This window comes from Camelus ferus, chromosome 9 (assembly GCF_009834535.1).
Source record: "Camelus ferus isolate YT-003-E chromosome 9, BCGSAC_Cfer_1.0, whole genome shotgun sequence".
Lineage (NCBI taxonomy): Eukaryota > Metazoa > Chordata > Mammalia > Artiodactyla > Camelidae > Camelus > Camelus ferus.
In genome coordinates this window covers 51,774,983-51,789,700 of record NC_045704.1, presented here as the reverse complement: position 1 = coordinate 51,789,700, position 14,718 = coordinate 51,774,983, and the positions used below count along the sequence as shown (strand labels likewise).

The following is a 14,718-nucleotide window of genomic DNA, read 5'->3' as shown; positions in this document are numbered from 1 at the left end:
TTTAAGAGGCTAAAACAATTTTAAAAAAATCCACTAAATGCTCTAAAACATAGAAAGGCAACAGAAACCTTCCACAATGGACAGCGAGGGGCGGGGGTGCTACAAATACAGAGAATGTAAATTAGGTATAAAAGTGGAGTTGCCCTCTCTGAAGTTGGAGAGATGTTATTTGCCAAGAATGTCCTCTGAAGATGCCTATGAATAGGGTTAGTTTCTTCTCTGGTAATTTTTTGGATTCAGGAAAAGAATATATTGAATTTTTAAGTTTTACTTCCATAACTTTTTTGCTTAAATCTCTTGACTGAGCTTTTATTCTTTCATGATGAATGGATTGCTGGGCAAAAGTAACTTAGTGGAAAATATTTGAAAGAAGTGGGAGGAGGGATGTATAAGTATGATGCTGTTTTGCTTCTGGTCAGAATTTCCCTACAAGATTTGTACCTGAGTTCTTTTTGCTCCACTCTTCCTAGGCTGAGTCTCCACAGTCATAACCCACGCCCTACACTGGAACTTGGGGTGAAGGCTGGTCTTTGGGTATCAGATCCATGTTACTGGCAAATAAAAAAGTTCTTAAGATTGAGTTTCTGCTTCATGGGACTATTTTTCTCATTCTTTCTCTTTGCCCTGCCCCTTTTCTTTGAATTGGTAGACATACTCTGATAAAAAAAATGTCTGTTTTTCCTACAAAGTGGGCTGCAACTTAAATCAATGGAATGGTTACTGAAATATTAAGCTCTCAAGTGAGTTAGTAGGGCTGATTGTAAGATGTGTTTCACATACACCAAGGTATCAAAATTAAGTTGGTCCATTAAAATCCCCTTACATATACAAAACATTTTTCTCAGGTTAAAAGTAATAGATGCTCATTTTAGAAAGCATGCAAAATAACAAAAGGGAGGAGGAGGAGAAGGAGAAGAAGAAGAAGAAGAAGAAGGTAAAATTCATGCATAAAATCCTGTTGTCCAAAGGTAACAGCTACTAACAATTTAATACATTCTCTTTTAATCATGTGTTTTGGACAATGGCTGCATGTCTAAAAATCTAGACCAGAGCCCTATATGTTGTGAATTTAATAAATATTCATGGTATGTGGACAAAATGATTTGTGCACTTCATGTGATCAGAGTCTGTTTTGTTTCTGATTACTGTGAAAGTTCTATCAGTTGCAGCTATAAGCAACATTAATCTGTTGTAAATTACTCCTGCTTGATTTTGCTGGGTGTTTGACCTTGAAAGTCTGTTCTCTGACTTATCTACATAAGCCTGGTAGTGCCTGTTAATAGTGTTAATAGATTAATTAGATATTATAGCCACATGTTAATTTTAATTTTAGTCTATAGTATGCCACTGGAAGGGAGTAGTAGATGTGGTGTTAGAAAGAGCACTGGCCCCAGAGTCATTCAGACATGGATTTTAATCTTGGCTCTGCAACTTCCAACCTTTGTAGCCTTAACAAATTAGTTAATCTCTTTGAGCCTTAATTTTCTCATTGCTAAAATGACATAGTAAAAACCCACATCATATGGTTATTGTGAGATGAAAATATATACAAAGAAAAAAGGAACTAGATAAATTTGAGTTATCACGCAATGGGACTTGGAATTTTTTTTTTTAGATCATGGCTTATCATGACACCTAAGTTTTTATAAGTGAAAAATCCATACTTCTATAAGTTTAAATAACACCCTGAATTCCCTCCCCCTGAAATGATTTCATGCTAAAAGATAACAGACATTAAAATTAAGTGTTCACTCCACAAAAGGAAACACGAGGGTTGATTTTACTTGCTTATTCTGGCTAAATTTACACTTCGAAAAAAAAAATTCTGTCATTTTAATCTTCTTCTCATTGTTCTGTGAGTACTCATGAAATTTCTTTCCTTGGAGCCACCTGATATTTGATTTTTGAGCACTTGCTTCTAAAAAGATGAGGGCCCTTCTCTTGGAACTTCTTGGAACTCAGTTTGCAGCTGGAAATGATAATTTTCATTTTCTAAGCATCTCCTATGAGCAACAGACTGTGCACTACCCTTCTGCCTGCACCATCTCATGAAATTGTCACAAAAACTTTAATGAGTTGGGAATATTATTCCACTTTCTAGATGCTCTCAAATATTACTCGCATTTTACAGACAGAGAGATGAATCAGCTTGTGAGTTCCTTGTTCCTCATCAAAAAGCTGGTTTGATAATTAACTTTGCCATTACAAGGCAAGGAGAGAGGACAGTCAGGCCCATCAGCTGTCACTGGACCCCTGTGGTTAGCTGATGTTGGGAGTTGGGAGGGTAAGAGAGGGGTAGTCTATTTTACCAGACCCCTCCTCACTTTGGTGCCTAGAATGTAGAAGCCAAGCCGCTACCCCTTCCTCACCAGGAGGCTGAGCAGCTGCTTCTGGAAGACGTCGACCTAGATGAAAGAGTTGCCCTTGTGCCGGCAGCCCTCTCTGTTATTGAAATCCACTCCCAGAGGCCAGAGGAAGCTGATGCTTTCAGAGTCCAGCGCAAGCTGCTGCTGGTGCGCGCGCATCCCGCACGGTCAGCTTCAGCACCCACCCCGAGTGGACAGCGACCAGCGCTGCTTCCGAGCCCACCCGCCAGATGCCGCTGCAGCAGGTCCTCGGCCACTTGGACGGCCACTAGCAACAGCACAGCCGGTTGTGTGCCCAGCGCCGCCGCATCCAGCGCCAGCACCTAGGCGCCGTCTGGCCGCGCAGTCCCGGTGCCCGTAGCCCCGCGCTCCCTCCTTCCCCTGGTCTGCCTGGGGCTGTCTCCGTGCATTCTGTGCTGCAGCCACTCCCCGGGACAGGACCCAACCCTTCTGGCTCGCCTTGTCGCTTCTCTCTCGGAGCTCCTAGGGATGTCAGCGGGAAGGCAACCCAAACACATAAAAAATTTCCAGAAGTGGATGCTGATAAGTATACACCCTGCGAGTCTGCATTTATACATTGACCAAACCTCCCCCATCAGCAGGAATACCCGTTCAACCACAAAGAGCAATATTCTCCTAGAATCAACAAGACAACTTAAAAGATGACATTCCTCCTTGATCTTGTAAGGGGTCACATGACCCACCAGGATGTCACTTAGATATGGATTATGTAAACTGTCAATAATACGTCATTTGAGGTATAGCCCTCTGTCTCAAAAAAAAACTTGTGGAACTGTGCCTTGATTTCTAACCGATGGAACAGTTTTCAGAGCTTTCTGAGATGCTCTTCCCAGGTTATAATCCTCAAGTTTGGCTCAAATAAAATTTTCTATTTCTTTCTTAGATCACCTAATTAATTTTTCATCAACAATATCTTTATTTTTAGTTTGAGAAATGCTTTCCAGCAGTGTTTTAAGGAAGATAAAGGACTCAGTGAGCCTTGAGATATGTTCTCCTTCAAATTACTAATTTGAGTCTCAGTTACTAGTGTTTCCTTTAAATAATTGATTTTTACTTAGCACCTTGTTTAATGATATGGATGGAAGCATCAGTGATGGGTAGAAAAATTGCTCTCAGTATTGTTCTTCCTGCAGATGAATTGTAGATCCTGCCCTTGACTTTTGAGTTAAAGGGGAACAAAACTTGGAATCAGCAGAGACTGTGGGCACGTTGCTACCACTTCAGACCCTTGCTATCAGACTGTGTGTGGTCCAGCCCTGTTGGTTTCCACTCGATGCAGAATCTGGGGCCTCATAGCCCAGACTTACGATCTGCAATTTGATAAGCTTCCCAGGTGTTTTGTAAGCACCAAGAAGCTTGAGAAATGCTTTCTAGAGACTAGAATCAGCTTTCTGGTAAATCTTGTAGGGACTTGACTGTAGGGCTTTGAATGCAACTTATTATCTGCAGGAAGCTAGGTGTTTATCCAAGTGATGCAGGAAAACAGATGTGGGGTATGAGGAGGGCCATGTCCCAGGTCTTGGTGGAGCCCCGGGATGTGCCCCTCCTGGTGTGGGTCCTTGGCTTCATGCAGGAAAGAATTCAAGTGCTAACCACAGTTGAGTAAAGGTAGATTTATTTAGAGGGATACACACTGCATAGAGTGTAAGGCAAGAGAAAGGCAAGGAAAGGGATGTGGGAATTGGGTGCTCAGGTTAAAGTAAATGTAGGTACATACTCCATAGACAAGAGTGTGGGCCATCTCTGAAGAGGAGGGAGTGATAAACGGCTGCCAGGCATGGTGTTGCCAGTTTTTATGGTCTCAGTAGCTTCACAGGCCTACAGGTGGGACCATTCCAACTGCCCTGGGGGAGGGGCTGAGATTATCAGGAATTGGGCCATGGCCCATTCTTTAGCCTTTTGCAGTTAGCCTTAGGACTGTCGAGTATATTATGAAGCTCAAGGTTTACTAGAAGTCAAACCTCCTCCCATCTTATCGTCAAGGCCTCAAGGGAGTTGAATCTTCCACCATTTTGGTGTTAAATTGCTGTCATTCCTTGAATGGCTCTGTCCTGCCCTCTTCCCTCCCATCTCACTAGGAATGATGATTAGGTGGTAAAAATGTTGACATCCTCCTACCATGAACCTGTAAGAAACGTTGCTAATTACTCATGGCACTCTTTCTACCAACCTTCAGGATGCTTCTCTACACTATAGTCTGGGTAGCTTTCATGGAGACAGAAGAGTTGGTTTAAGAGTTAATATTTATTTTGGAAATTAGCCCCTTTTTGGTCAAAATTTGCACCTCTTGGGGAGTGAAGGAAATATTACCTACTTGACTGTGGTGGTGGTTTCATTGGTGTATACATCTATCAAAATTCATCAAACTGTACGTCTGAAATATGTATAGCTTACAAGAATCATACAATAATAAAGCTGTTTAAAAGAAAAGAGCTACTATTTATTTATCAATGGTGCCCGAAGACCATTTTTTTTGCTATATAGTGCCCAAGAGGCAAAATAGACCAAAGGGGAGTCTGGGTTAGTGAATCTTGTGGGTGGGGCTTTTAGCTGATACATTAGCTAAATTTTAAAATCAGGGTTATGAATCTGGCCCTGGGCAAACTAAATAATCTCTTAATCTACTCCTTCTATTCTGGCTCTGCCTCCCATCCATTTGCCCTCTGTCTTGTTAATTCATTTTGATTTCACCTCTCTAACCTTCATTAGTTTCTTTGAATTAAGCTTCTTTTCCTGAGCTTTCTCATTGGGGCATTCAGGGGAGGATGATCTTATCTAACCCCGTCTCAGAGGGACCCAGACTGTGACCCTGACTTGTGTGTGAACCACAATTGTCTTCATTCAGCCCTTTAAAGGAGCCTCAGACTGAATGCCTCATCAAGGTCAGCTTTTTGCCCAAGTTGTTACCCCCGATGAGGGAACCGGGAGAATGGATTGCAGTCCAATTCCCATGCCTACTTGTGCAGGCTTGACCTTGTCTCAGGTCCTCCAGAGTTGCTAAGGGTGTAGGATCTGCATCAGCTTGTGGCATTCTGGTCACAACTCCACTGCTTCCTGGCACGTGATTTAGGGTGAGTTACCGCATCTCTCTTCTTCAGTTTATTTTTCTGTGAAATGAAATAATTCTAGAGTCTAATTCCCTGGGTTGTTCTGAAGATAAATGAGAATTATGTAAAACTGAGCACATATCTGGAATATGATGAGAATGCTCTATTCATTAATGTCTACAAAATTCATTATTGTCATGATCTTTAAAGAGACGGTGGTTGTGTTGGACTAGGGAGTTGGCCAGAGTTGACCAAAAACAATTGCAGGTATAATTTTTTTTTAAAGTTCTCCTCCTCCACTCAGACTTTACTCTTTATTGTCAAGTAAAACTATACATCTAACTCACCAATTTGATCAAATTCAGGGTATTTCCCCCTGAATTTTGCCAACATAATTTGAATAACTGTAATCAATACCCACATACATCCATATTGATCAGAATTCAGGCTTTATTATTGTGCAACATAAAGAACTAAAACTTAATTCCAAGCACATGTAATTAGAGTGTATAGAGAAGGATTTTGTTCCCAAAACACATTCAACATTTAAGGAAGAGGGGAAAAAGACATTTATTTAAAGCACAGAATATACTTAGAATTGTTTGCCTTTAAAAAGCCCATTTCCCCGAAGTCTTAAATTTGTAATTTCATGGTAAGCCGTGACATTATTCTACACAATCTAGGTGAACAATTTAATGGGAACAGCATTCTGCAGAATGAAAAATAGCACAGATGTGTGACTCCAAAATAATGTTATTTAAATCCAATTTTCAACCTCCAAATACAGGTAGTTCCTAATAGAATTAAATATAAGATAGTTAATAGATATGTATGTAAAGTATGTTTTTTAAAAAGAAAATTAACATATGTAGTGTCCACCCTTGATTTCATAAAGGGGGATAAAAATGCTAAAGCAGGGGAAAGCAGACTTTTTGTTCTTGTTGTTATTTCTTTTCCATACAATCTGCGGCTCTGTTCTGCCTTAGGGGTACCCATTCAAGTCGGAAATTGTAACATAATGCTGGGAGTGAAAATTGACCAAATTACTGCTTTATCTTTCCTTTCAGATCTTAACTGGGAACTTCCAAAAAGGAGATGTGTATATGCCAGGGAGATGGGGATGGGGTGGGTTTGAAGAAAACAGAGTTTAATCAGAACCTGTCTGAGACAGTCATGTCTTAGGTGGAGAAGATGCAAGTCCCACCAGGGGATGCTGCTTCTCAAAGAAAGGCTGATGGACTAATAAGATACTATCCCTAGGATGGAACAGATTGAGCATCAGACTGAAAGGTTTCTGGATTATATATATAGCACCTAGAATCTCTGGTTTAGAGAATTCTCAGCAGTCAAATATATACTAAACTTTTAAGGGAAAAATCTTCCAGGTCGCCTAAGCTTGCATTTGGCCATCGTACTTTTAAAACGCACTTGGTCCATACAAATGAGAGGGACTAGGAACGAGAAACGTCTGATAGCCTGTTTTGCAGAAGCTGCTTTAACAGTGTGCACATGGCTGGATCCTTATTATCTGATCCCTCATACCCCATGGCGTGGGGCAAAATCACAATAAAAAGTGGTAGCAACATTGGCTGACTCTTGTGTTCCTATGGACACAGCCTCTCATGTGATAATTTTGACTCATTCTTGGGAAACATCAGCCTATAAGTCATGACTGATCTTGTCTGGAAGATGTATCCGAGGAGGGTCAATTAAGGGATGATGAACTCACATATGTACCTCTTGCTGCTACGACAGACCTCATCACTCCATTTGCCCTGAGCCGACTGGGAGAAGAGGGCACAATTTTCCCGCTTGCCACCGTTAGGCTGTGCACTGTCCCAGTTGAGGAAGGAGATGGCAATTCCATTGACGTCAACAAACTTGCCTTCTGTGACCATGTCGTTGATGCCTAGCCAAAAGTCATTGACACCCGGCAGGCTCCTTTTACCATAGTCTCGGAGGGCGTTGATTTCATCAGAGCTTCTGGGGATAACCAGGGTCCCTCCCTTGGAAATGCAGTCTTCATTAGCTTCGTGGAAGTGCTTCAAGCCTTCTGAAGCAAGGTAGCACTTCTTGTGAACTTTTGTGCCTCGGAGACAGACTGTAAAGATGGGAAATGTGACATAGTAAGATGTTCTTTGAGTGTAATAATCTAGGGCTGGACCTGGCAAGTAGCAATAAATAGTTGTGGAATGAATGACGTACAATGACAATGTGTTAATATGGTATCAAAGATGTTGTATGAGTCAGACACTGTGCCAAGTACTTTATGTGAATAAACTCATAAAATAATCACAGCCATCCCATGAAGTGGGGTTTTATGACCCCTATCTTTACACAACAAGATAATGAAGCTTAAAGAAGTTGTTACTTATAACAACTTAGCATATCAAAAAGTAACACAGATAGGATATAAAAGCACAAGTACAGAAACCCAGGTCTGTCCCACCCTTACAGCATGGTCTGTAGACTCTTATTGCTTAGATAGACACATGCTTGCTAGTTTGTGTAGCTCCATTATGTGATGAATTTCCTTGGGACTTTTGGAGCTGGACGGTACACAATCATTATTAAAAAAAAAAATGAAAAAGTCTGAGTTTGCTAATGTAGGGACAGTGGCTTTTCTATGCAGGTAACTGAGCCCTGGTAAGATTATATAGGTTCTCTAGCATAAACCAAACATTCAGATACTTTTGAAATATAGCATTGGAGAGTCATGCTCCAGGGCCATAGTGCCTGGGCTTGGGTGTCAGCCTTGGACAAGTTACTTAATTTCACCGTGCCTCAGTTTCCTCACCTGTCAAATGAGGAGAATCACAATGACACCTATATCATAAGTTGTTGGAGGATTAGTATGTTAATGTTTATAAGGTATTATTATAGTTCTGAACTGTGGATAAAGAGTTAACAAAACTCTTTGCCCTTCTGCAAATTCATTTGACCTTCCTTTATTATTATTATTATTTTTTAATGGAGGTCATGGGGGTTGAACCCTGGACCTCATGAATACTAAGCATGTGCTCTGCCACTGACCTATACCCACACCCCCGACTTTCTTTTAACTTTCTATTTCTGTTCCCCTGGAAACCTGATAAAGGGACCTGTCACCAGTGTTACTAGGCAACAGTGCTTATGGTAAAAATGACCTAGGATGGGTAACATACGTTTAGCCTGGGAGTTATAAATACTTGATGGAAAAGCCATAATTTCAGTCTTCCCTGTAGGTGGTGACTCTTGCAATTGGCCAGGTCTCTTGTGGACCCTCAAAGCTCTGCTGTGAAAGGTTTGGTTCCTGAGGGTTTGAGCCTTGCAATCCAGAGCTATTCCTGAACCCAGTGCAGCTCTCCTTTCCCACCCCTGGGAGCCAAGGCCTCCCAGACTGCAGTGTGTACAGCTGCATAGGGAGCTCAGAGCTCTGCTCTACAAAAAAGGAATTCTAGATGCTGCCCTCTGTTGACAAGCTGTGGTCCTAACCACAGTTATTCTGAGTGCGTCTGATGCTCATTGTGGCTGGAGTGAGTCCTGGGACCCTGTGTTTAGTTCACCCTCACCAGATCTCCCCTTGGATGCTTAGTAAACATCTAATGAATGCTGATTATTTTAGCCAGTTAATACTTGCTTCAATTTTGTTTCATGGCCCATTAAAGAATTATGAACAGATTTTTTAAAATGTCGCAATGAAATGCCTGTTTTTGTTTCTATACCACCCATTTATAAGAGAAGGGAGTGAAAAATCAGGCTGATTTCCCCAAAACAATTTTCTCCCCAGCTTTTGCATCCTTTCTCCGGGACACATCTCTGGTTTGTCAATATCTCTTTTTTAAAAATTTCACCTGGAACTCAACAGGTGCTTTCAATTGGTCTGAATGGCTGGCCAATCATAACTTCTTTTCCCATCTTTTTTGAGACGAGGATCAATGAGGTGGGGTCTCACCTGTCTGCAGGGCTTGAATTTCCTTCAGGACATTGACCTCTCTCCAGAGCTTTTCTACTTGAGTCTTCAGGTCTCCATCGTTTTCTGAGGATGTTTTAGGGCAGGGGGTGGGGAGGAAGAATGAAAAGCACATAATTAACGTAAGATACAAAGAAATCAAAATAAGATAAAGCTTTGGAATCCAGAATCTAAGGTGAGGATGATCTTGATGCAATTGAGCCCAGTGTACATGAAAAATAATGCGTGAAATTAAATTGGCTGGGAAGAATCTTAAGGGCTTGGTAGGGGTACTGGAAGGTCCTTCTGTGAGATGGGGCTCCTGTCTCTCTCCGTAGACCCATCCTGTGGGACTCTCCCTCTGTTACTAGACTTCAGACTTTCTGACTTTCCAAAGCATCCTAGAATGAGCTGTCTCATCTCAGCATCCTTACTTTGTGTTCTTTCTGCCTGGAACACTTACTCCAGCCCTTGTCCATCTCCTTATCAAGTGTAAGCATCTCCTCTTCTGAGAAGACTTTTCTGATCATCCTGTCTACATTAGCCTCCCTCTGGCTGAGTGCTTTCTTTGAACCTTTGATTTTTTTTTTTTTCCGCACACTTTCTCCTGTCTGTAATCACTTTACTTACTTAATTTCTTCTCTCATATTGTTCACAGTCCTCCTGAAGTTTACCAGGATGCTTGGCCCATAATGAGTCTCATACTATTTGTTGGATGAATAAACACTTTATGGGATACAAAATACTTTTATGTTATTTTCATGTATTCTTCAAAATATAGTTATGGATGATGGAAAATGAGATGTCCATTGAATGAATGAGAATGAGCTCAATGAGCTGAATGACTTGGCAGGTAAGTGGTAGAACTCACAGCCAGACATATTTGGGTCCCCAAGTCCCCTGTCGCTAAATATCCCCACTCAACTGATGTCCGACTATGGTGGCTCCTAACAGGGTTAAGTGATTTTCAGGGAGAAGCAGGGAAAGGCAGTGATAAAGGGCCATGTAAAAATACTTCTATATCAGGGATTAGCAATTTATTTAGTCCTGAATGTCCCTGGATGAGGCTAATCTTCATGGCTGTCCTTTACCAACCATGGCTATAAGTAAGTAGTAGGAAATTAGCAAACTTGACTAAATGAAAATTCTGTACCTGATGGGGACTGTCTTAGAAACTGACAGCTTGTGAGCTCTTCAAAGGCAGGAATTATAATAAAAATTAATAAACATTAAAAAAATATTTAAAGCCACCATATGCTGTGAGCCAGGAACTCAATTCTTTCAGTATCACTATGAAATAGACACAACCCTTTCACAAAAGAAGAAAGAGAGGCAGAGAAAACTGAATTAACCTATAGAAGGCCACCCAGCTGGCAAGGTGTAGAGTTGGGATTTGAACCTGACTGACTTCAAGTCTGTCTCTTTCCACCCCTCCCATCTGTTTCTGCACAGTGACTGCTTTTACCTGTTTGGTCCCTAGTACATGGCCTCTAACAGCTAAGATCCTTAAAGCCTGATATAGCAGTTCCCAGCTGCCTCTGTGTGGGGATGCCATATAGAGAATCTGCGTTCTGTCCTGGGTTTTTCAGGACAGTCCCAAATCCAAACATGCAGACTCACTGTCCTTTTAAACACATGCTTTGCAAGCCAGGTGTTTCCACATTTGGGTTAAGAAATGCCTTCTGGGGTATCTGGGGTCGATCCCATCTCTGCTTCACTTTCTGCAGCCCATCAATTCTCAAAGCATCCAATAACTCTGCTCAGAAGTACAATAACCCAAGGGTTTCCTTAATGGGACCATTCAATCCAGAATAAATATAAGGGTACATTCAGGAGGCAAAACTGTCAGCTGCTGGGGGCCAGACTTGCAAAGACTGCTGAAGTTTTCTTCCAAGTTATAAGTTGTGAACTATGCAAATATCATCCCCAGTCCCTCCTGCTCCTGCTCTGGCTTCCTGCTCCATTCTATTTAAATTAGTGGCCTCCACAGGGAAGGTGTAAACATTGTAATTAACACGAAGACACATGAATTACTATTAGGCTCCTGGGAGATCATTATGGAAGTCATTATCCAGGTGGCTTGGCTTCTGCTTCTATCCTTTGTGAGAAATGTGGATGTCTTTTGTCCACAATGAATACAGGCAACAACTATTTCACTATAAAAATTATATTTTATTCATCACTGCAACATCATTGGCGTTACTCAACATAATTTGAATACCAAGGAAAACTTGTTTTGGAGTTAAATCGCTCAATTGCCATTCTGATTTTTTTTAAAATGTGTCCTTTCATTTTATTATTGGTGTTCTCCAAAAGTAGGTACAGGATAGGAATGCAAAAATAATTCCCAGAAGAAATGCCCCATAAACATATGAAAAATACTTCAGCCTTAGTAGCAATCAAAGAGATGCAAATTGAGAGATCTTTCTTTTTTTTTTTTTTTTCTTTTTGTTAGGCTAGCAGGGCCTAAACTGATGATATGATGTTAGGTATTCAAGGTGTGAATGAGTGTTCTCATACACTGGACATGAGACCGTGGTTGATGCTACCATCTTGAGAAATAATTGCAAAGGGTGATGAACCTGTGATTTTACTTCTGAAAGTATATTATCACAACTTTCTAGCATGGAGATCAGGATCTGTGTACAAGCAGTTGCCTGAGGCATTGGGTCAAAAAAGGATGGATTTTAAAAAATTGTTTTGTTTTGTTTTTAAAATTGGGGAGGAGGTAGGTAATTAGGTTTATTTATTTTATTTATTTATTTTACTAGAGGTACCAGGGACTGAACCCAAGACCTCGTGCATGCTAAGCACACCCTCTACACTGAGCTATATACCCTCGCCCCAAAAAGGGATGGATTTGATGAGCACAAAAGTTCACCAAGAGAGAACAGATTAAGTAAATCATGACCTATCCACATAATGGAATATTATGCAGCTGTTAAAAGGGCTGAGGTATACCTTAATATTGATAATTATCCAAGATTGAATAGATAAAATAAATTAATTTGTCTGCCAAATACTTTGAATAGCTAACTCTCATTTTGTTAAAAATATCCATTTTTCACTGGGCACTGAAGAAAACTCTGGGAATATTGCCTCCTAACCGTGAATAGTGGGTAGTTCTGTAGAAAGGACTGAGGGAGAGAAAAATGGCTTTCAATTTTGATTTCATCAACCTTGGCATTATTTCCAGGTACTTATAATATTTTTTTAGTGGATGGGGGGAAAGAAGTGTTTAGCAAGTTTAGGCTAATGGTTTCACTTACTATAGAATCTACTTTCTTGGACCTCATGGCAAAAATTAGCCACACTACTTTGGGAGGATGATATTTAAGATGTGTAATGTACTCAGTCAAATAAAAAATGAACAAAAGCACGCATGTGTGCTTGTGTGTGTGTTGGAGGGGAAGCCGTGATGACCTGAACTGCAGTTACTTCAGAGACATCCGCACAGCCCACAGACACACATTCACATACTCATACCCCTCCCTACATCCCTACTGGGTGGTCACCACTTCCCCACCCCACCCTCCATGGTGAAGAAATGCTGCCAACAAAAATTTGCCACATCGTCCAGTATCTTCTCTCTACCTCCTTCCCCTGCCCTTGTCTTCCATAATATACCTCATCATTCATGAGAAATATCTTAACCTTTCATTAAAAGAGGTAACAGGGAAGTGTAATATTTTATAAGGAAAAAAGATTCTGCTTAAGAAAGCTTGCACTGTACCTGGAGTGTATAAATCAATGTTCCTGCAAAAGGGCCCTTGATTGTCTTAAAAGCACGACACAGCAAGAAAAGACCCATTGGTGTTGTGTTAAATCAAGACTTTAATTTTGTTGGTATTTTGTGTGTGTTTTGTTACTAATGAAGTGAAATGGATAAGGAAATAGTGTCTTCATATTTTAGCTTGAAATACCCTGATATGAAAATGACTCAGGATGGGATAAAACATCGCCCCATGTCTTTCTTGATGCTTTCCCCTTTTGATTTGGTTTCAGTATATTGCAAATACATCGCTGTCATCTTTGTTCTTTGCAAGATTTAAAAAAAAAAAATCTCTTAACCCAATTCAAGCCACCCCAAATTTGGTGATTGCTTGGAGATTCAGTTTTGCATGAAAATGTCTTCAAGTGCCATATGACTTTGTCTGTCGAAATATTTTTAAGTGAGAGAGAGGTTCAACTTCTCTGTGATGTGAAAAGGCTTAACTATATAGTTTAGACTGTCCTATATAGTCAGGGATATGAAAATATGCCTCCATAGTAACCAATGATGAAACAGAAGTCACATTACCAATAGCTCTGCCCTCTCTTGCACATTTAGTAAGATTATACTTATCTTACAAATATATTTGAGCAGTTATACAATATCTGTGAGTGAAATGGTGTACTTAATCAATCTGTTCTACCTAATCCCTTATTCCTAATACCAGATAGCATATCCAGGTTATCACCCTCTGAAAACCATTGTCATGTCTAAGCTCACCCAACAAAGGATATACAGTACAGAATTTTTTTTTTTTTGCAAGAGCCTCTCTTGTTCTACAGAAACAAAGCCCTAGCATATGGTTCGTTTAAATATCAAACTGTCCCAGAGAATTAAAAGGCCACTCAGTCCCCTGGAAATGCCTTGTCCCCAGGAAGTCATGGCACTGTCAGAAACAGTCTCTTGGAGGAGTTTGGAAATGAACATTGTCCAGCCCCTCCCCACATTGAGCAAGCCGAGAATTTAGCTGGACTGAGAAGCCCCGTTACCTTTCACTCGGCGTTTGCTGTGCTTCCTGGCTTTGAACTTGGACGTGTGACTGGTGGTCTGGTCCAGGAGTAAGGTGATAACCAGGATGTAAATTACAAGTCCACTCTTTGCCATGGCTCTTGGGTAAGTCTGACAGCCACTCTGCCAGCTCCTCTGATGTCCTAAGGGACGAGTAGACTTCACAGCCACATCTTGCTCTAAAATGCCTGGGGCCGGCTTTATAAAAGTGCTCAGTGAAGGTTGGCTGGAATCCTGCTGACGAAATGTTTGAATGCCTCTGCTGGCTACAGCATAAGGGGGCCCCTGTTCTCGTGTCTCATTTAGACTTAAAAAAAGTTGTTGCTGCATTTCCTACTTGACTTGCCTTTTCAGGGCATATTTAAGGACTAAGTGTTTCGCCTTTCTTTTCTTTTCTTTTTTCTTTTTTTCTTTAATTTAAAGTCCAGGAAGCTTGGGTTCTCTCTGTGAAGACCCCAATATTTAAGTCTTCGGTTTAGACATCTGAAGTGAACTTAATGTGCTGGAAAATGTATTCAATGGCACGCACACAAATCTGGAAAGTTACTGTGTGTGTGTAAGATGCCAGAACAG

The 14,718-nt window shown here is 40.8% G+C and overlaps 1 protein-coding gene across 1 annotated transcript; it reads right to left on the bottom strand.

Moving 5' to 3' along the window:
* Nucleotides 1-5,888: 5,888 nt before the first annotated feature.
* CLEC3A (C-type lectin domain family 3 member A) lies at nt 5,889-14,299 on the bottom strand. The gene is made up of 3 exons (XM_006178226.3): nt 14,127-14,299; nt 9,369-9,452; nt 5,889-7,535 (listed from the first exon to the last, which is right to left on the bottom strand). Exons 1-3 carry the CDS (start codon nt 14,239-14,241, stop codon nt 7,144-7,146), a joined length of 591 nt encoding a protein of 196 aa, XP_006178288.1. The 5' UTR covers nt 14,242-14,299; the 3' UTR covers nt 5,889-7,143.
* Between the last annotated feature and the right edge of the window lie 419 nt (nt 14,300-14,718).